The 21851-nt window shown below is 43.0% G+C and overlaps 3 protein-coding genes across 3 annotated transcripts in view; 1 reads left to right on the top strand and 2 right to left on the bottom strand.

Moving 5' to 3' along the window:
- cpsf2 (cleavage and polyadenylation specific factor 2) overlaps positions 1 to 11121 on the bottom strand; it is a 13513-nt gene extending 2392 nt beyond the window's left edge. The window contains exons 1-13 of the mRNA XM_080833034.1: positions 10981 to 11121; positions 10270 to 10446; positions 9630 to 9789; positions 9424 to 9529; positions 9019 to 9148; positions 8394 to 8509; positions 7703 to 7890; positions 6907 to 7197; positions 5774 to 5874; positions 5245 to 5448; positions 4308 to 4460; positions 3227 to 3452; positions 1394 to 1756 (exon numbers count right to left, since the gene is read on the bottom strand). Coding sequence (XP_080689160.1) covers positions 1394 to 1756; positions 3227 to 3452; positions 4308 to 4460; positions 5245 to 5448; positions 5774 to 5874; positions 6907 to 7197; positions 7703 to 7890; positions 8394 to 8509; positions 9019 to 9148; positions 9424 to 9529; positions 9630 to 9789; positions 10270 to 10418 — 2187 coding nt within the window. The 5' untranslated portion in view covers positions 10419 to 10446; positions 10981 to 11121. The remainder of the gene's footprint in view (positions 1 to 1393; positions 1757 to 3226; positions 3453 to 4307; positions 4461 to 5244; positions 5449 to 5773; positions 5875 to 6906; positions 7198 to 7702; positions 7891 to 8393; positions 8510 to 9018; positions 9149 to 9423; positions 9530 to 9629; positions 9790 to 10269; positions 10447 to 10980) is intronic.
- Positions 11122 to 11331: 210 nt separating this feature from the next.
- Positions 11332 to 12479, top strand: ndufb1 (NADH:ubiquinone oxidoreductase subunit B1). The gene is made up of 3 exons (XM_080832392.1): positions 11332 to 11435; positions 11874 to 12018; positions 12297 to 12479. The coding sequence occupies exons 2-3, from the start codon at positions 11879 to 11881 to the stop codon at positions 12331 to 12333; spliced, it is 177 nt and encodes a 58-aa protein (XP_080688518.1). The 5' UTR covers positions 11332 to 11435; positions 11874 to 11878; the 3' UTR covers positions 12334 to 12479.
- Positions 12480 to 12508: 29 nt separating this feature from the next.
- Positions 12509 to 21781, bottom strand: riox1 (ribosomal oxygenase 1). Its single transcript, XM_080833382.1, has 15 exons — positions 21689 to 21781; positions 21322 to 21462; positions 21041 to 21192; positions 20711 to 20810; positions 20391 to 20504; positions 19902 to 20008; positions 19418 to 19525; positions 19038 to 19072; positions 18668 to 18846; positions 17638 to 17742; positions 17329 to 17470; positions 13366 to 13486; positions 13121 to 13220; positions 12928 to 13014; positions 12509 to 12768 (listed from the first exon to the last, which is right to left on the bottom strand). The coding sequence occupies exons 1-15, from the start codon at positions 21758 to 21760 to the stop codon at positions 12700 to 12702; spliced, it is 1632 nt and encodes a 543-aa protein (XP_080689508.1). The 5' UTR covers positions 21761 to 21781; the 3' UTR covers positions 12509 to 12699.
- Between the last annotated feature and the right edge of the window lie 70 nt (positions 21782 to 21851).

The raw sequence follows: 21851 nt of genomic DNA, 5'->3' as shown, positions 1-21851 counted from the left end.
TCTCTCTTTCTTTCTCTCTCTCTCTCTCATCTCTCTCTCTCTCGGTCATCTCTCTTTTCCCTCATCTCTCTCTGTTTCTCTCTCTTTCTCTCCAGCAAGAGCATTTTATTGTGCGCTCTCTATCTCTCTCTCTCTCTTTTTCCCTCCCTCAGCATCTCTTTCTCTTTCCATCTGCCTCTTTCATTCTGTTTAGCTTTTTGTTTGTCACTCTCTCGCCCTCTCTTTTTCTCTTCATCTTTTTCTTTCTGCCTCCATGCATCACTCATCTCTCTCTCTCTCTGTACATCTCTCTCTCCCTCTCTCTGACAGAGTGAACTCTGTCATGCTATATCCGGGAGCAAGATCTCACCTCTGTCATAACAGCAGTTCTGAGGACAGGATACCCCCTCTCCCTATTCCTACCCCTACCCCTACCCCATCTCTCTCTCTCTCTCTCTCTCTCGCTTATGTCATGGACACAGCCCACTCATACTTCATCCCTCTCTCCAGCCATTTCCCCTCTATGCCTTCAGCCCCTGTCCCTCTCTCTCTCTCTCCTTCTCTTTCCCTTCTTACTTTTCAGTTCTCCCTCCTCTTCCTTTCCCACGTTAACCCCTAATTCTACCTCTCCTCCCTTCATCTCTTTCTTTCTCTCCCTCCGACCCTTGCTTTTTCTTCAAACTTTTTTTTTTGCTCAACCCATTTATCCTCTTTCTCTCTCTCTCCCTCCCTCTTTATCTCTCACTCCTCTGCCTCCTCCCCCTGTTTCCCATCAGCTCATTGTCCTATCGTTATCCTTCTCTCCCCTATCTCAACTTGTTATCCTTCTCTCCCCTATCTCACCTGGTTGTCCTGTCGTTATCCTTCTCTCCCCTATCTCACCTGGTTGTCCTGTCGTTATCCTTCTCTCCCCTACCTCACCTGGTTGTCCTGTCGTTATCCTTGTCTCCCCTATCTCACCTGGTTGTCCTGTCGTTATCCTTCTCTCCCCTATCTCACCTGGTTGTCCTGTCGTTATCCTTCTCTCTATCCCTATCTCAACTCGTTGTCCTGTCGTTATCCTTCTCTCCCCATCTCAACTCGTTGTCCTGTCGTTATCCTTCTCTCCCCTATCTCAACTCGTTGTCCTGTCGTCATCCTTCTCTCTCCTATCTCAACTCGTTGTCCTGTCGTTATCCTTCTCTCCCCTATCTCAACTCGTTGTCCTGTCGTTATCCTTCTCTCTCCTATCTCAACTCGTTGTCCTGTCGTTATCCTTCTCTCCCCTATCTCAACTCGACGTTATCCTTCTCTCCCCTATCTCAACTCGTTGTCCTGTCGTTATCCTTCTCTCCCCTATCTCAACTCGTCGTTATCCTTCTCTCCCCTATCTCAACTTGTTGTCCTGTCGTTATCCTTCTCTCCCCTATCTCACCTCATTGGTTGACAGCGGCTCCAGGGTGGGGATGACGTCGCTCTCCTCGCCGTGCTCCTTCTCGTCCTCGCCGAACAGCGACTTCATGGCACGCTGCTGCGCTGCCTCGCTTGATCCGCCCACCCCAATCACCATGGCCCCCGCCCCTGCCGCCTCCGTCTCCATGGCGACCAACTCGCCATCCTCCACGCCCTCCTCCGTGCCTGCGGCAGCGGCGGCGGCGGTGCCACCTCCTTCCTCGGGCAGCACGCCCGTATCCACCAGTGTCACCCGCATGTCCAGCACGCCGTCCACCCAGGCCAGCTCCGTGTCCCGTGCGCGGCAGAACTGCAGCGAGCTCACCAGGGAGTCCTTGAGACGCACCTGAGGGCAGAGAAGAGGAGGAGGAGAACACAGTTAGGGAGGAATGGAAAAAGGCAGATAAGAACGTAGAGAAATGACAAAAGGGATGAAAGAAAGGGAGACAGAGAAAGAGAGGAGATGGGGGTGGAGGATAATTGATAAGGGAGAAAAGGAAAGAGAGAAGAAGGTAGAGAGAAAACCCAGAAGAGAATAAAGAAAGAAAAGAAAAGGATGAGGGAGATGGGGAGAGCGATAAAGAGCCCGAGATAATGTGAGAGAAAAAAAAGAAGATAGAACACCATGGTTGAGCAACTAGCTGCCTTTTGCACAAAGAAAACATAAACAAACCAAACCCTGGTCAGGTGCTGGTGCTGCAACAAAGGCCCTCTGTGCTCCACACTGGGGCAGCACTAACACTCATACTCCCAGAGAGAATGTTCACAAGATGCCTGTGAGTCCTTAAACAGACTCAGAGGGACAGGCAATAACACCAATTCATGACCCATTTACAATACGTCACAGAGCTCTCACATTTAGGTCTGCATTCATACAGTGTAACAATGGTGTAATAGAGGCTTGGGGAACAACTCCACGTGTTCTGCAATAGAGGGATTGCAGAGAGAGAGAGAGACATATGGAAATAATTCACTGAATGGAAATGATCAGGACGTGTTTGTGATGTGCCAAAACCCAGGCAGCACGTCTATCTGTGTGCAGGGAGGACGTTTCGGGGCAAGGGGGCCGGGGTGGTGTTTGTGTGGCCCCTGTGTGTTTCAAATCAGTCAACTTCATCCAATGTGCCTGACTATGGCTTTAAGCCCCTCCGAGGGAGTGATGTAACAAAGGTCAGGGGTCTGAGGTCTGGGCTTGTGTCTGGTTGGTGGGTATTCAGATTTAAGCTGGTTGTGCGACTGCATGTGGGTGGCAGGATTAGAGTGCTGGCATTAGGGTGAGTGGTTAGGGGCAGAGCCAACGGGTTAAAACACATCCCTGGCCTTAGACCCCACACTTAACATATATAGACCCTATAGTCGTACCCCCTTCTAACGACTGAAGCCTTAATTCCAACACTGTAGACATAATCCACCCCATTCCCAAATGTCTGTTCCTGAGCTATGATAATGTCTCTGCCACCGGAAAAAATCCTTAATTAATTTTAAGGTCAGAATATATCACTGGATATATAGTCACTGTACATCTTAATTGCTTAGAATGGTGTTAGAGTTAGTGGTACTTTTTCTTTTTGCTTATTTCACCATTATATATTATTCTCCCTTAATTTGTGGTTTTAATGTTGTTTTATAAAAAAAAACATATATTATATGTTATCTGTATTATACACTACCTATATAAGTACCTTGGTCAACATTTGTGGGTTTTAGATGTGCTTCTTCAAAACACACAAAATTATTTGACCTGTAAAGCATTGGTTGTATATTATACTAATGCTAAATCTTTCATGTCCAAAGTCATGCCACCAGCACCACGTACTTGGTAGATGTGTGTCTCGCTGGTGGCATCCACCGTCTCCTGCAGCTTGGGCGTGTACACCTTGATGTCCTTGCCGCTGAAGGCCTTGCAGGACTCGGAAAGATCCTGGCTGGCGTCAGGGGGCCCATTGACGATCACCAGCTGCCGCGGCTTCATCTGGTTGATGATCTTTTTGATGGAGTCCCCGTCAGAGCGACCCTCATAGTCGATGTAAGTCACGCGCGCTCTGAAGAACACCACACAGGACATTCATTGATTTTGAACCAAAAATGTACGACATAATCCAAACACACACAAATATATATATTGTCTACGTCGGACATTGGTTTCATGAAGCTTTCGACTGTCTAAAGAGACAGTGAATTTGGTGTATGTATACTTTTGACCCACTCAAATTCAGTGAATTAAAAGTGAAATGAATATGTCTCTGATCCACTGCAGGGAAAACGACAGTTATGGTGATATGTCTTTGAAGTTGAAGTTTTAATGCCTTAAGTGTAAGTGAATGTAAACATCTGACCTCATCTTCATATATATACATACATAATCATAATTTTCCATCTAATGTCAGTCTCTGATGCTGTATTTTGTATTCATAACCACGGCATGCCGGCTTTGCTGTATTAAAATTCCTTAAACAATAAATATGTATTAAAAAAATCAAATGAAAGCCCGAAGACAATAAGACACCGGTCTGCTTTTCCCTAATCTGTATAATCTCCCCATGTTTAAAGAGATTTTCTATCAAATGAATTCTAACATACAGTCACCCACTCATATTACCATAATGGCACTTATGTAACATATTCAGAGAAATGGCGGCCTCCACCTGAGACCCGAGGCTCATTGCGTGTGATGGGCCTAGAAATCATCAGTTCCACGCTCCAGAATCAGTTCTTTGGTTGCTTCGTTTTGGTCGGTATAAATGTATTTATGGGTGTGTATATAACAGCCGTAAGAAAGAAAAACTTTAAAAATATATATGTTTTTACAGGGGTACATGTCAAAAAACAGGGAAAGAAGGTGTGTATGGAACATAGAGGTCTTATGACAATTGTAATCCATAGAGTGCAGAACTCACTTGATCTCTAGGGTCTCCATGCTGGAGGTGCACTTGGTGGGCACGTCGGACAGGTCCTGGTCCATGGGCTCGTCCCCGTTGGCCAGCCCCATATCCAGCTTACTCTTCTCCTCCTCAGTGGCCTGCAGCTCAGGCACCAGGAAATCCTCAGGCCTGGAGGTCACATAAACACACACACACACACACACACATAGACACACACAACCAGGCAAGTCGTTAAGACAAAACACAAACACACACAATTATGCAACACAGGAACAGTCAGCCAGAGAAACCATTACACAGACACACAGCCTTTGCGTAAGTGGGACACAGGTGAGCATAACCTCTTTACATCAAGAAAGCCGTGTCTTGTAAAGAAAATTGATGAGTGCTAGTGTTTTACGGCTACAGTAAATATAAATTTAAAAAAATGCAGTGGATTGGACAGCTCAGTGGTTTGTGAACTGCAGCACTCTGTTTGCAACAATTACCTGATCAAAGTCACGGATTTGGATAAAGCAAAAGATGACTCCGATAATCCCATAGATTGCTCACACAAGGCCAAGAGCCACATTAATACATTTAACGATCACTGCAAACTACTACACTCATACTGATCCGTCCATATTCAGATTAACTGAGAATAACACAAGGCTCACGGCACTTAACTCAGATTGATCTAGCACACAAATATGACAATCTCCCCTAATTCCAATTAGTTTAAATCATGTTAATACGCCATGATGACTGCTGAGACTCACAAGTCTCGCATACAAACACACATAAATTACATGTACTTAATCTGATTCGCTGTCCTGCCCCCCCTATGGATGTACTCATATACATTTGGTCACACAAATCTAACTACTGCTCCAATTCCATGTGCTTACCTGACACACACACACACACACACACACACACACACACCCACCCACCCACCCACCCACCCACCCACCTGATGACCTCTCCGTACTCGTCCCACTTGATGCGCTCCTCGTGAGTGGGGAACATGGGATAGGACTTCTTGGCCTGCTTGAAGAAGCTGCCCTTGCGACCGCCCTCGCCCTTCATCATCAGGTCGTGGTGTTTGCTCTTCACCACCGCAGGCTGCTCCAAGTCATCCTCCATGTCGCTCTCATCGCTCGAGTCAACGTCCACCCTGGTGTACACACACACACACACACACACACACACCCACCCCCCAATAAACACACAGATAACACAGCTAAAGGCTGCTAAAGGCTTAGCAGGTAACCCAGTCACAAGTCAGTGGGATGTCTGCATTTCAGATGGACAATATTGCCTTCTACAAAGCCAGCCAGCCAGATACACACGCACACTCACACTCACTCATGCCTTACAAGCCTTCAACCATACGAATTTCAGTGCAAATCAAAGTGACGTGGCACATTCTAACCAACCTGCTAATTTTCTGCACTTGTGCCGCACTTGTATTTCTACACCCCAAATAAAAGCAGACTTACTCTTTTGCCTGCTCAAGCTTTTTGGCAGCCTCTTTCTTCGTCTTTTCCTTCTCCAAATACTCATCCAGCTCCTTCCCCTCCAGCTTCATACGCTTCCTCACCTACACACACACACACACACACACACACACACACACACACACACACACACACACACACACACAAAAGTACAAAGCCACACATACACACATACAAAAGAACAAAGGCACAGTCACATAAACACACACAGAAACGTTCATATACATCCATCAAATGTATCTTTGTGAGTACTTTCTCAGGATATGCTACACACAGTCATAACTTACAATTGCTGCAGCCTTGAGAAATATTTACACCAACACTATGAATAGACGTTTTACAAAACCAAAAACTGATATGTAAATGCGAACCCTCCTCTGTCAGAAACTTCACTGTGGTATACTCTAGAAAGCTTCAAAACTAACCGAGACATTCCTGGTTCAAAACTCACAGGACCATAGCCCTGACTTTACACGGCAGTGAAGTCTGTTTGGGGCCTGAAATCCCATCCCGTTATCTGCCCGGCCCAGACGCTCTCCACCTCAGTTTCTGGGAGCCCGGTCTGCATCTGTGCAAATGCCAGCCAATCCCTCTGAGACCACGAGGCCCGAGCGCAAATCAACCTGCAGCCGAGGACTGAAGTTTACCTCAGACCTCAGCTAAACTTGGGATCTGGGTGTCTCCCTCTCTCTCTCTCCCTCCCTCTCCCTCTCTCCTTCTCCTTCTCTCTCTCCTTCTCCCTGTCTCTCTCTCTCTCTCTCTCTCTCTCCCTCTTCCTCTTCCTCTCTCTCTCTAGCACTTATTCTCCTCCTCTCCCCAGGGCAAGTTAATCCCCCCCCCCCCCCCACTGGCTTTATCCTCCGCTTCTTCCTCTGCTCAGCATTCCTGTTTGCCACACTTTAAAGCCATGCATCACAGGGCCACCTGAGCCCATCGGCTACTTTTTCTCTGCCTTTTCTCTATTCACTTTAACTTGCTTTAACTCTTGCTCTCTTTCCATCCCATTCACCCCAAACCTTCAAATAGTTTCTTCTGGGTTGTCATAGCCATGTTTCTCATACGCTCCATCCCTTTGCCTACCCCTGCACATTTACAAAACACACGCACACACGCACCTCCAGGTCTAGCATCTTCTCGCCAGGGTTGTCGATGAGGTAGCGGGCCAGTGTGCCGGGAGAGGTGCGGTAAGTGAGGATGATTGAGTTCTTGGCGTCGGTGCACCACTGGAGGAAGAGCTCACGCGAGAAGCCCGACTCCAGGTCCGGCTGGCTGCACAGCACCACCTTGGGGCTGGGCACGCGCGCCAGGTCGGCCAGGCTGTGGCACAGCGAGAGGTGACGGAACTGGAAGGGGTTGTTGCGCTTGTCCTCGAAGCAGCGCATCAGCTTGTCGCTCATCCACTCCACCTGGTGGGGATGAGAGGAGAGCATGGACCAGTGAGTACTTTTCTGCGATTGCCACAAACAGGTAAGGTTACCGGTTTTAAAATAACCCTCCCCCTCATTATACGGCCACACGTTTTCTTTCAACTGATTAATTCATTAAATTATTCAGCATTTATTACTGTTGGCATGTGGTCACTCACACAATTATCACATAACAAATACTGATCTTTCATTGATTTCGACAAATGTAGGTAATGCATGCGAAAGACATGTAACGCTTTTTCTTTTCCATTCATTGCCCTTTGCTTAATAAACAAAATCTCACTTCAAGTCAAAGTAGCAAACAGAGTATGAGATTCCGAGTGCAAAAAAAACTTAAAACATCTGCACTACAAAACCTTATACCTTTCAAAGAATATTCCAAACCTACTCGTATGTCATAAACAAGAAGTTTCTAGAATCTCCAGCAGATATGATGAGGGGCAACATGATGAGAGGATGACACTGACATGGTTGTGGCCCTCACCTGGGACTTGGAGAACTCCACCACATTGTAGCTGACGTTGTTGAGCAGGGCGAGGGAGTAGACCCCAAGCCCAGAGTCTTTGGTCCTCCAGATTTGGTCCAGCAGCTGAGCCAGCTCCAGCACTCGCCCGGCCGTATCCACGGCGATCAGCACGTTCCCGTCAGCTCGTAGCGTTCCCATGACAATGGCTGTAGTATGGGGGATGAAGTTCAGGATAGAAGCAGTGAGAGGTTTTGTTTGTCTGGGTTTTTGTATTGGCTTACATTCTGAACCCAACAAAGTATACATATTAAAGTCAGCAATGGTAACCTTCATCGTAGGACCATTGGATTTGACTAGGATTTCTGGATAATCGTTGTTCTACATCCTTTGTTTATCATTTGTGATCGAACCCTAAGTAAGCCCATAATTATAATCGCTTGCTGAAGTGAACACTGACAGTTGTGGACACCACAGGTGCGTAGTTGTTCTCGCTACACCTGATAGCCCGCTTCACAGTTGGTGCCCTTAGAGCGTAGTGGCCGTGCAGACAATTTTGAAAAACGACAAACACACTGAGCCACGCGTAAACCCTCTGATGACGAATTTACGTCACTTGGATCCTAACTAACCCTCACGGATGTGTAAAATACAACATTGGGCCTCAGTGTTGTCTACCAGCAATGAAGCATGGTGGGCAATGTAGTCTTACTGAGTAGCTGCTCGTCCCGCTGTTTGCGTCGTGGCTGTACGTAGGTGGCGTTGAAGGAGTCAGTGATGAGCAGAGAAGGACGGCTCACCATCTCCAGTGAGCAACCGTTCAAATGACTACAGGGACACAGAGGACAATCACATCAAATACAGTACAACTAAACACAGGACATCACATGAATCATAACAGTGGGGTACAGAATCAGGATGCAGCACTTACTCGACACTCAAAACCAGAAGAAGTTAGTCAAAACATTCAACAACATAACATGGTCGTATGTATCATTACAATGACAAGTTCATATGTACTCCATGCAAGAAAGTTAGTCAATAATTCATGGCAAAGTTAAATTTCGAGGATATTTATCCCATACAACCCTTTACAACCAGCTGATTGGGAGGACAATCTGATTTGAAAACACCACCATGCAGAATCATGCTGAACCGCCAACTGACACCACCAACAAAGTAATCATCTTTGTTAGATGCTTGGATGTGCTTGAATGACACCCCGGTGACAGAGGCTTAGTCCACACCTCTGTTTCAGGGGCACACGAAAATAAACCTCTGACAACTTGAATCCCAAATGAACAGCATCATAGCCAAGAATAGTTAACTTCACTCACATCTCCCTCTTGTGGTTGAAATCCACAGCATAAACAATCTCCTCTTCTCCATCCTTCACAATCTTCCAGATAGTTCCGCCGATCATGTGGCCAGCCGGCAGCGGTGTGATGGACAAGCCGTGCCCTTTCCCTGTCAGGGCAATCGGAAAGAAGAGATTGGCATAATTTTAATAGGCATGTGCATTAATTGTAGTTAAACTTGTAGTTTTATTCACACCTCTCATTATTCACTTTGGTAATACATGAAAACTGTCTGACTGCTCTGCAGGCTGTTATGCATCATTACAATGAACAGCTTTTCTGATATCCGTTGATAATTAAAAAGCATACAGCTGCAACAAGATTACGCCGGTTGTAGAGAATTCTGAGGATTGTTTTTGAGCAGTGTCCGGGGTGAAGTCATACCTTTCAGATTGACGATCTGTGAGTACTTCAGCTGCTGGATTTTGTCAAACGCCGAATCCACGTCATCCAACGTGAAGAGATTGAAGTCCTCTGTGTTGTGACGTGACTGCACAGAGGGACAACAAATTAGTGATGAGTTATTATGTTAGTTATTAGTTATCTATATACAATCTGCCAGAACAAATAACAGATCCTGCCAGCCTCACCTGGTAGAGGTCGTACATGAACATCTGGCCCATCTTGTAGACTGGGATGGTGGCGTAGATAGTGCAGTTAAGGCCCAGCTTCCCCACGGCGTAGGGCAAAGCCCCCAAATGGATGGGATCAGGATGGGACAGGAGCACAGCATCCACCTGGTGGACATACCTTCAGAACAGAAACATGGGTTATGGATAAGGAGTCCAGGTGATTTAGTTTGTTTTAGTTCTGTTCATAGAAAGGTGTCAATACATTTTAATGCAATTACCTATATGAAATATCCCACTGTCAAATCGTTATATTATGAAGGTAGATGCAAATCCTTATATTATGAAGGTAAGGTAGATCAGAAGTTCATCAAATAAACAGGCGATAGAGGTGGGAGGGGAAAAAGATAACAGTGTAGTATCGAGTTATTTTTCTATGCGATAGTATTGATACAGCTGCGCCAAGCATCTTGGTATTTATTTATTTATTGATGTCCGGTCTAACAAATGTAAGGATGTCTCCAGAGACTCCCATTACATGAAATTCCCAATATATGGGAGAAATATATTGCAATGTATCACAATACTGGATGTACAGTCAAATGTTTAAAAAAAAATCACAATATCATATCCCCCCCATCCAGATGGTGGACTGCAGTACCTTTTCAAAATATCAATGGTTTCCATGGAAAAGGTCTCGTCCCATCCGCAGTCCAGCAGGAAGCGGAACTCATCCACCTGTAGTAGGTAACAGAGTGCGGATTCCTCCTGGACCCCCGACAGGGCCGTCAACTTGATAATGGACGTCATGCTGCTTTACTGATACTCTGAAACAATACTAAATTAGAGTAAATATAGTCAATGCTCTGGTTTGTGAGGATGGTCATCTTTCCACTGTGTTATGCATCATCTATGTTTAATCTTCGTTTAACTTAAGTATGTCTGTGAAAGCATAGGATAAAGTATTAATTGTCGGATTTGTGGCGTAGCATTTCACACAAGATTAACAGTGTGCATAATTATTTGTTGAAATAGCGATAAGTAGCTAGCCGTCAAACATTATTGAGCCCTTAAGTTCAATTTCAGTAAACTAGCTGGCCGGTTGGCTAAGTAAGATCCGACAGCTCTTCCACTGATAATGATGCCTTATACTTCATAGGTTTGTGAGCTTTCGAAAACAAAGACATTTACACCTCACATGGTTTGAAATCGGAATTCTTTCTGTTCCATTACCCTTAGAATAAATCAAGCAAGCAAGCATCCTACCGTGCCACCGCTAACAAACACTAGCTAACATTAGCTATTGTACATCAGGGACATAAACATGAGCTTATTGGATTATTAAACCAACTTGGGTACAAATGAGCCATACCAGAAATACAACAAAGATAATCGCTCGCTTTCGCAATTCACGGTATAATAACTGGTCGGATGATACACATTGTGACAAAAAAAAATAGGTTTTACTTGGGTTTCAAGAACCGCACAAACACACTTCTAAGTCGGCCATTTTTGCCGCTGTAAGGGTGAAAGGTTATTCGACTACACCATGTTGGTGTTTTTGGCTCTTCCAAACATATGCTTTCATTTTCGTTATGATTTACTATAGTTTACACCAGTGAATTTCAGATTTCTATTTTTTTCAAGTGTTGTAATGAACATAATGTTTCTAGCTCTCATGACAAAAAAAATAATAAATGTGTATTTTAAATCTGACTCCACATTGTAACAGCATGGTATCGCCTAATGACCTCCTCTAGAAGCACCGTCTGATCTGAACTCTGAACCAACATAGCTTGCTAGCAAGTTTGACGGAGGACGGGCAAGGTAATGAAATCCACTATCACCTTTTTTCATATTTTTGTATGCTCAGTGTATATTTTGTCCTTAAAAACATTGTGCACTACATGAGCTTCACATTCAACAGTCATGCCAAAATACCGGCAAGGTCGAAGTAAGCTGTGATGCTAGCAAATAGGCTCATTAGAATGCCAGATATCTGAGTTAGCATTACATAATAAGAAATGTATCGATTTGTGTTATCATATAATCATGTTAAAAGCATAACTCTCATAATGAATTGAAGACGTTGGTCGGTGCTGTTTTACCTTGTAGACTGTTCAAGGACCCTCAAGGCACTCTTGCTAGCTGTAGCTAACGTCATTTGGCTGACCCAGTATACAGATCAACGCTAAATTTCGAGTGGCATAACTCAACGTTAACCCAACGACATAAATAAGGCATGCCAATTTATTTGTATTTCAGGAGTTATGGTGAATTTCGTAGCCCTTGTGCGCGAGCACTGGATGCAGTCCCTGGTGCCCATTGGCATTGTCATGGGGCTTTACCTTGACAGGTGGAACGACAGCAGACTAACAGCGTTCAGGAATAAGAGTGCTCTATACAGCAGGTGTGTACATGTCTTCCTCCAGCAGTACACGTTTCACCCACTGTTTACATCTGGCATGTTATCGTACATGTTTTATTGTATTTAACGTATAGTTGGGCACAATAAAGGGGAGTCTTGTTTAGCTACATGGATGACATGACCTTTCCAAGAAACACCCAGTCCGAATGTGTATGATTATTTAGTCCTGCTTAGTGTTTAAAAGTTATAACGTCTACATCATTTTAATATCCGAACAACATAGTGATATTGAGTCTAATTATCCTTTCTAAACAATGTAGGGAGCTGAAGCCTGGTGAGGAAGTCACCTGGAAGTGATGCAGCAAGCAAGACCATATTTATCAGCCCTGAGTCCTTGTGTGTGTGTGGAAGGATTTTGATTTCGCCCTCAAATTGAGGCCCCTCAAAAGCTGTTTCTTCACTAGATATGTTGACCAATAAAATGTTGTTATTATAATAGAAAACCTTGTCCTACATTAATTGAGACAACTCATTTGACTGACTTGATTTTATTTTGACTGCATTCTTTAAATGTGTATTTGCAACTTCACAAATGTCGTCCACTGAAACATAGCTAAAATGTAAAGAATATCAAGAACACAGAGAACTCTGTTTAGGTCACTTTGTGCTCTGGTCAACACGGAATTATGAACACATCAGCCTAGATGGGTACATCCAAAAAGGTCACTCTGACTTAAGCGGTTCTGCAGCGTGGATCAAGCCCTTCTCGAACAGCAGGTCTGCCAATGACAGCTGGGGAACAGAAAAGGTTTGTTGATGCTTATAGATTAACAAACAATCAGTTTTCAATCATTAACAATCATAAATGTTAGTAAACGCTACAGCTTATTTTATAATTAAAAATGCAGCTGAATTATAATATTTGGATTGTAATTTGTTGATCATCTATACCTTTTCCTCTGTTGTATCACATGGTAAACTAGAAACGGTGACAAACTTGGGATATGAGTGAAGCAGGAACTCCATGGCATCTGTGTGCTGTAAAATGGTTCAGTTAGAGTTCCTGTTATGACTGTTATGATAATGGCAGTCAATGTTCTAGTTCTAGTTAGCGTAAAAACAAAACCATCACAGAACTACTCACCTCTGGTTTTATTTCAAAGAACTTGAGCTCCTCTTTGTGGTAAACACGGGAGTTTTCCATTGTGTGATAAAGGGAGACCTCTTCTCCATCACTACATAACCTTCAACACCAACGAACACAAAAAAAAACATTGGTCAATACCCTCATATCAGGGTAGTTTTAATACTTTCTATATGAATCGTTTTGAAAGAGATTCAGGAGATCAGGGATGTTTGAAATGGCATCTTTAATTGTGTGTGGATTACCTTGCTATTCCTGCACGTATGAGGCGGATCCTGGTCTGAGGCCTCACGTGATTTGCCAAGCCCAACGCCTCGCCATCCTCCCAGCGTGCTGGGGCACCGTAAACACTGCTGGCCTTCTCCGCTGACACACACACACACACACACACACACACACAGAAAGAAAGACAGAATGGTGTTACGAATCCATTTCCCAGAGAGTCAGAAAAAAAATCTAGTGCCAGACTTAAAGGTGGCGCCAGCTATTTTAATCTTATACACTCTTTTGTCAAATTCAGCAAATTGCTCCTCACTGTCCTAACTGTACATTCAGTAGGCCCTAATACATGTGCCAATGTGATCAGAACAGTTTATCGTATCGTATTCGCGTGTAGGTGTGAACATTTTCAAGGGAAACGGCTCTTGTCGTTACGTGTTTACATGTGCAAAATGTGAACCGTTTACATTGCCTCGGGCATGCGCAAAGACCACGGAGATGTGCTCCCACCTGGTTTGTTTACTAACAACATCAACGTGGATCCGCATCGTGCACAGGCAGTGTAGTGGCTTAAAGTTCCCTTCTTTCTATCAGCATATAGTTCTTAATATTTTCTTTGAATAACCACTCCCAGATGGAAAGAAAACGAGTCTACGCGTGGATGTGTTTCAACAACGGTAGAAAACTGTTTGCTCCGTCTTTTACTGAACTCATAATTATTTGACAGTGGTATTAGTTACAGTTGAGACACCCGAAATAACTTGCATGTGCAGCAATCCTGCGACGTGATTTTTGTTTGCACATGAATACTAACGTCTTCTTTGATCCCAGGAAATTTGAGCACACAACCCATCTCCCTTACGGAGATATTGACGAAAGTTGTTTTACCTACTTCATTGCAAACGTCTAGTTTTGCAAACGTTTTTAGTTTTTGTGCAGTAGTGAATAGAGTCTCAGTCTACTACACCATACATAGCATATCATGTTTGTAGAAAATGATTAAGGTGCAACAAATGGCAATAAGCATATTTAAATTAAATGATTCACATTGCAAGTAAAATGGTGCGGCTGGAGCAGATACAGGGAGGGACAACGGTGACGCAGTTTGGATGTAGCGACAAACGTTTATGTGCTGTAACAAACAGTGTTAACCAGTATGTGAGTAACGTGGGTTTTATTAAAACAGCGGAGCATTTTACTCCCTCGCATTCTCTCTACAAACTTCCATATAGACGCGGGATCAGCAGAGGAAAATCTACTTTCCTTTTGGGAGAAACCAGACCAGTCGTTCCCACGACTACAGCACCTTGCAAAACGAATTATATGCGTTCCAGCAACAAGTGCTGCGAGTGAGCGCTCCTTCAGTGCAGCAGGGCGCGTTATAAAAGCCAAGTGCTCTCGCCTGAATCCTGACACTGTAGATGCTATTTTATTCCTGCATAGTGCTAAGACAAATTCTAAATAGAACGAAGGTTAGGCATATCAGCAGAGGTATATTTTGGTTACATTAGGATGGCTACGTTTATAGCTTGCGTTTTGGGCGTACCACAATGCCAAGAAGTTTGTCGCGACTGTGATATTTCATTGTGGGGGTGATTGATAGCTTAAGGCTTACGAGACAAGGTGTTTTCCGATGTTTTACTGAGTCCTCTCTGTCTCTATCACACACACACACACACACACACACACACACACACTAACGGAAGCAAAAAAGGTTTAAATTAAGTGACGATCCCTCAAATGTCGCGTCTCCCGCAAACCTGCAAGCTATGAGTCAGCTGTCAGTATTGGAAGAAGCCTTAACGTCTCGAAGATGAAACTGCCTGGGTTATTTTGTTTCGTTAGACTATTAGTTATATTTTAAAACAGCCATTGTAGCCTACCACTCGTGGAATAAGGAATTTCAAAAAGATGATGGAGTGATTTGACTCAGAAGTGACATTGGGCATTGGCAGCGCAGATGTTCAGAACAAGTTAAACTTCTAGCTCAGTAACATCAACAGCTAAGAAAGAAGGTAAGAAAAATAGTCGGAAAACTTTGATTTGCAAGGGAAGCAGGCAAGTGTTGGGGTTGTTACAGTATATGGGCCATTCTACCGAATTGATGCAAAGTCATGTCGGATATATTTAGAATTTTTGTATGGTTTTTTCCCAAAACTTTGTCCGTATGTATATTGTACCATATCTAAAGTACACATATCTAGTAAAAGAACTGTCAAGTTTTATATTGTATTTTCAGAATGTGTTGGAATGTTTTTCCTGTTCCAAAAATTGTCACTACCGAAACATCACATTTACTATAGTAAAAAAGTATTATTATTGACCTGTTCAGGTTGTGTTTCCTTCCCTTCTCTGAAGAGTATTTTTACAAATATTTCTTGAAGATTTTCACAATGAAATCCATAGAAATGAATTTTTTTACCAAATTTTCAAGGTCAATTTATCTGTTTCGGTAGTGACTGCACTGTTGGATGGATGTTCATTTCTCTCCCAAAATCATCCAAAAGGTGCTCTGGGCCTCCCTTTAGTCCACACAACACATTTATTTAAAAATTATGGGATTGAACTACTTGCCATTTAATTTTGTCACTACCAAAATCATCTGGTCACTACCATATGTTTCGGTAGTGACTGTTTCGGTAGTGACAATTCTAGCTAACTTTCAGCATAAATAAAGAATTCTAGCAAGCACACGGCTTGCAAACACATCTTTGAAGAGGTGTACACACATACAAACATAAGATTTTCCATGAAACCCCAAAAGGTTTACTTAATTGAAGAAAACATGCGTTTCGGTAGTGACAATTCTTAAGGTTACACGTCGATTTTCAGACTTTGGAACACATTTATATAAAAACTATGGGATTTAGCTACTTACCATTCAACCATGAGGGACAGAGATGCAGTGTCACTGCATGGTCAAAAATGCAGAGTCGTGGCTAAAACACAGGCTCAGCCAATGGACTAAAACTCTTGTGTTTCGGTAGTGACATGAAAACTAGGGACATGATTTTTTGAGTATAGTAAATTGATTTAAAAATTAAACCCACAATAAATCTAAATATTCCAAGTTCTGTTTCAACCCAATCATAAAGATCTTTGAAATTAAATCATTGAAAAAAATAAAAAAAAAATTTAGATGTCAGGGTTGGGGACAGCTACTTCCCAATAGAAAGTACCCTATAAATGATGATTTTGTATATATTTAGCTTATCACTATCTCATGTAATGCATTGGGTTTATATTAGACCATAACATTTTCTAATTTAATATCTATGCCTAAATACCTAATTGTTTTGTAAATAGATTTTATTGTTGAGGGACTGCATATTACACGAATTCGGTAGAATGGCCCATATAGCCTACAATGTGGTGAAATTTCGGAATTAATAGGCTCCAGTGGCGTTTCCTAAATATGCTTTCTTTCATTTTGCAAAAAACAGTAGGCTATATTACCATTTTAAAATGGTGTACCAAATTGCGTTTTATTACTGATAAAAAAAATTGTAGGCCTACTAGCCTATTGGATCAGTCTCCTTTCAAGAACAGGCAAGAACTTTCTAGCCTCTAACTTTCTAGCCTCCTGTCACCGTCTCCCCCCAGTCACGCACCGACTCCCCAATGGCACATCGGCCTGATTTGACACGCCCTTTTCTGAGCCGAACGATCGTGGTAAACCACCATTCTCGAAAGGCTCAGACGATCGGCGGAAAAACAAAAGTTCACATCTAGACCCCTTATACATGAGGCAATTGTAACACGTTCGCGAGTTTCTATCGGTGCAGACGCGATGTAACAGCTTTACATTGACGCATGTATAAGGGGCTAGTGTTTGCGCTCAAACAGTTTTGAAGTTATTTTGAAGGAATCATGCATATCCCAGAGAAAATAATTCAGCTATCCATGCTGTTTGAGTCTCTGCAAGATGGGGATTTTCATAGGTGTGTAGATTTTGGAAGTTCCTTAACAATTCTCAAAGCACAGGTTACCTGGAGTGAGTGCAGGAGGTAAGCAGTCATGCAGAAACTCTCTGGCCTTCTGATCAACAGCAGCGTCCACAGGAGCGTAACTCACTAGCTTCTTCATCAGAGAGCCAGCGTGACTCAGGAACTCTGCTCGATGGGGATCCTCCTGCAGAAGGCCAAAAGTCTTTTTTACTGTTTTATATTAATATGGTAGTTTAATCAAAGTACAAACCCCAACTCAATACAGAGTAGCATTATTTACAAAGATTGGCATTTTTTGTACTGGCATACGGACAATACTGGTCCATCAAAATCACAACAACAAAAAAGAACCTTATCAGAATTCTGAACCCCCATGTACGATAGATAGTCCAGGGGAAGACCTTTACGAAATTCCACATCCTCTTCCATTGCTATCTCCAGAGCTGCTGGAACAAGCTGCCAATGGGGGAAGAAAAAAAAAACAGATTACTTGGTTTCTAGATAGTAGACCATCAACATTGATTATAAATCGAAACTGAATAACAACCTTCTATTTGTCAGAATTCATATCCAAATATCATCAGTGATTGCTCTTTATTTCTAAGGTACCCAATAGGGGTGTAAAAAAGAATCGTTTTGCATCGATGCATCGAGCCAACAGCCGACGATACGATGCATCGACACGTCCGCAAGAGTATAGATTTAAAAAAAAAAAAAAAAAAAAAAATTTTTTTTTTTTTTTTTTTTTTTACTTTTTGTTGCTAGTGCACTTTGATGAGTATTTTTATTTTATAGTGAATGAAGTAGGCCTACAGGGGTATTTTTCGTTACCATTTGCTGCTACTAGTGCACATTTGCACTCATTGCACTGATTTTGTGGAGCATTGTCATTTTAAATTGAATTAACTACAGGCCTATTTTTTGTTACCGTTTGCTGCTAGTGCACTTTTGCACTGATTTTGTTGAGTATTGTTATTCTATAGTGAATGTGGTATAGGCCTATTTTTGTTACTTAACACTTTGTACTTTGTACAGTACTTTTTGATGCAAGGCCTTTCAGAATCTAGGTGGAGTACAACTTTTCTACTTCTGTTATTGGCTGTTGTTTCTCAAATAAAATGCATAACGGTATAACAGCTTTCATTGATTTATTTCAAATCTGAAACATTGTCTAGCCTGTAAGGTAAAAAAAAGAACAAATGAATCGAATCTAATCGAAATCGAATCGTATCGTGGTGTATTCATGAGTATCGAAAATAATCGAATCGTTGGGTCAGGAAATCGATACTGAATCGAATCGCCATGATGGGTATGATTTACACCCCTAGTACCCAATGGATAATACAACAACAGTGAAAAAGGGTCAGAGTTGAAAGGTCACCTTGGTGAGCAGGTCACCCCAGCTGTTCTTCTGGAAGGAGGAGATAGTGAGGTGGAGGGAGTGGGTATCTGGCAGACAGTCGCCCTGGTGGATGAACCCCCGGGGGAAGTAGAGCAGGTCTCCTGCCTCTAGCACCACATCAAGCACGGGCTTCCCGATCTCAGCTTGGCTGAAGTTGGCTTGAATGGGAAATAGCATCAGAGGTTACGTAGGGAACTACACCATAACAGTCTTGACACAACACATAAATAAGACAAGTTGTAGACATCTGGATACAGTTTTTTTTTCATGGTCTTCTTTCAAAATGCCCTTAATGACAAAACTGAATGCTATGCTTTATTTCCATGTGTTTTTAATTAATACTACTTACGACTTGATATCACTGGAAGTACCTCATCGTCAGACCTGGGCAAACACACACACACACACACACACACACACACACACACACACACACACACACACACACACACACACACACACACACACACACACACACACACACACACACTCAGCATTTAACGCACAGCAGTTTTAAACACTGACACATTCTTATAGTTTGTGATTTAAGCGTTACTATTTTCAACCTATGCCTTGCAGCTCCTATATCTCACATGACAACAATAACAACATGACGCTCGTTGCGTGACGCAACATCTTCTCCCCAAACACGATATGGGGCTGATGTTGAGGTTATCATGTGTGACAGTTGTAAAGTGTGAACCGGGGGGCACAGAGGGGCTGACTCACCGAGGGTTGTACACTCTCCAGTGCTTCTTGCCCTCCAGCTGAACCACAAAGGCCTCAATGTCATCGTAGTGGGGAGCGAAGCCCTGCGTGCCTGCCGGCGTCAGATACCTGAGCACACACAAGCACGAAGGGAGCAAGCGACGGAGGTTAGACATAGTGAGTATGTTATTCTCTAAAAAGGTACAGCTTTTGAAGGCTTGTAAAAAAAAAAAAAAAAAAAAAAATGCTACGTTGTGAAATTGTATGTTTCTCAACCACAAAGTCAAAGTAAGGTCTTTACCATGACAATAATGTAATGTTGTGTTTCTGAACTCTAGTGCCACTTCCCATACATGAATCTCACTAAAAACGTTTCTTACAGAAGGTGGCATTGAGGGTTCACTGTGATATGTAAAGTTTCATAAAGGGCCCTGTCAGAGCTGAACTGGCAATTCCCTTTTGAGACTCTCCTGTCTTGAACTGTTCCCTACACAAACAGACTTACATGTTGGCGCCGACCATGCTGCCGAAGAGCTCCTGCAGGATGGAGAGAACATTCCAGACCGTGGAGTTGAATGCCTGGGGGTTCAGCATCCTGAGGGAGCAGCCGCTCTGCAGCGCAAAAGCCACAGCAATTACTCAGCATTGCGGCAAACACCCTTGCACACGCACATGACCAGTCATATGCCTAGATACACACATATACACGCACTCATGCACACAGATATTTTCATACCGGTACACATACAAATCTCCACACTCCACACTCAGTGTTTAATTCTAAGGGTTGGTGACAATGGTTGAAGAATAGAGGGCTCTTTTTGGAGCACCTGATCATTTATATCACACATATTTTTGCTTTTTTTTCTAAAAATGAACTATGCCCAAAACCAAAATACCACCACCATCCTAAACCTGCATATGGACAAGGGCATCATGTTGAAAGGGCCACTGGTGGATTGATTGATACATAAAAGATAAAGATTTCACTTACCTCATAGAAATCCCATACTGTGTAGGGCAGAGCCCTTCCCGGAGGGTTGTGTGTCTCTCGTTTGCCGTTAATGTAACTGGTGACATCCAGGTTCACCCCAAACTGGACATCATCCTGACACACAGCACACATCCACCATTTCAGATCATTATGGTAAATACATAGCAAACATGGCAAAAACACCAGGTTATTTAACACCATTGTCCGATACTTTCTTGATAGTCATGAGGATGTTGATAACTCACATCAAGCACACAACATTCAATTGTTAAAACAGACATGCTTTAGGATCTCAAAAGGCCGAACCTCACACAACTCACATCTCTCAGAATTCTGTCAAATTCTGCCGTGGAGAAAAGTCCTTTGTAGTAATCTTGTTCCTGGCGTCTGATCAGCAATGGCTTTTTCTCCCAATTATCCCTGTGACATACACACATACACCAACATTACCCCCCACAAAAGAATCCCCATTATACTTCAGATGGGAAACTAATGACCTACAAGCCTGGCCAATGATAAACTACAACAACTTGTCAAGGGCACAGACCTGAATGAGATCAGTTGGCCAATAAACATTAACATCAGATTTAAAAGTCAAATTTCGACACTGTGAGAATTGGTAGATCATGAATCACACTTTAATTACTTACCTAAAAAAGTTATTGGAAGGTATAGGATGGATAAACCACTGAAACAGCCTGCTTGCCCTTTCTCTGCTATTGTTGACTTTGACGAGGCTGTCCAGAAAAGTATTTAAGGATGGCGTGTCGCCTGCCATTTCTCTGGGTTGCTGTTCTTCATCCTGGATGTTAAACACCGCAGCCATTAATGATCTGATCATTAGTAGGTAGGCCAACCGGAGTTTTCCAGTAAGCAGTACAACCTATCTATACAGCGCTATTAAACCTGGCCCATTCGCATTGATACATACATTCAGGCTCTTCTCTTGCTTTTCTTTCTTCTTTGTTTGCAAACTGTTTCGTACTGCAGCAGTCTTCTTTCTAATCTTCTTGGATTTCACGATTGGAAGCCCATTCTGCAACTTCCTCTTCTTTTTCTTAACTGGTAAAACCTATCAATACGTCAAAAGTATGGGCACACATAAGTCAGAAGCGACAATAACCAATTCTTAGACACTGTACAATGCCTTCACATACAGCAGCATTGCATTGCTCTAGCAAGGGAAGGTGGATAGCTGGTTTCATCCCTGGGTGAGATTATATAACACCGGCAAAGTAATGCTAAATAAGAAATATGCTTCACACAAGTAGCTTGAGCTCTCGGGATGCACGAATTACCTCATTCGAGGGGTTCGAAGGGGTTACTGCTGTCTGATACAATGCAAAAGCGGACACATGTTTTCTCTCCATATTTCCACCGTCGTCTACGTGTGTGCGTCACCAACATGGGACGACTACAGCTGGGTTCTTCGTCTTTCCTTTCCTCTGTCTCCGGGACGAA

The sequence above is a fragment of the Sprattus sprattus genome (assembly GCF_963457725.1).
Source record: "Sprattus sprattus genome assembly, chromosome: 2".
NCBI lineage: Eukaryota > Metazoa > Chordata > Actinopteri > Clupeiformes > Clupeidae > Sprattus > Sprattus sprattus.
This window is presented reverse-complemented; position numbering and strand designations above follow the sequence as displayed.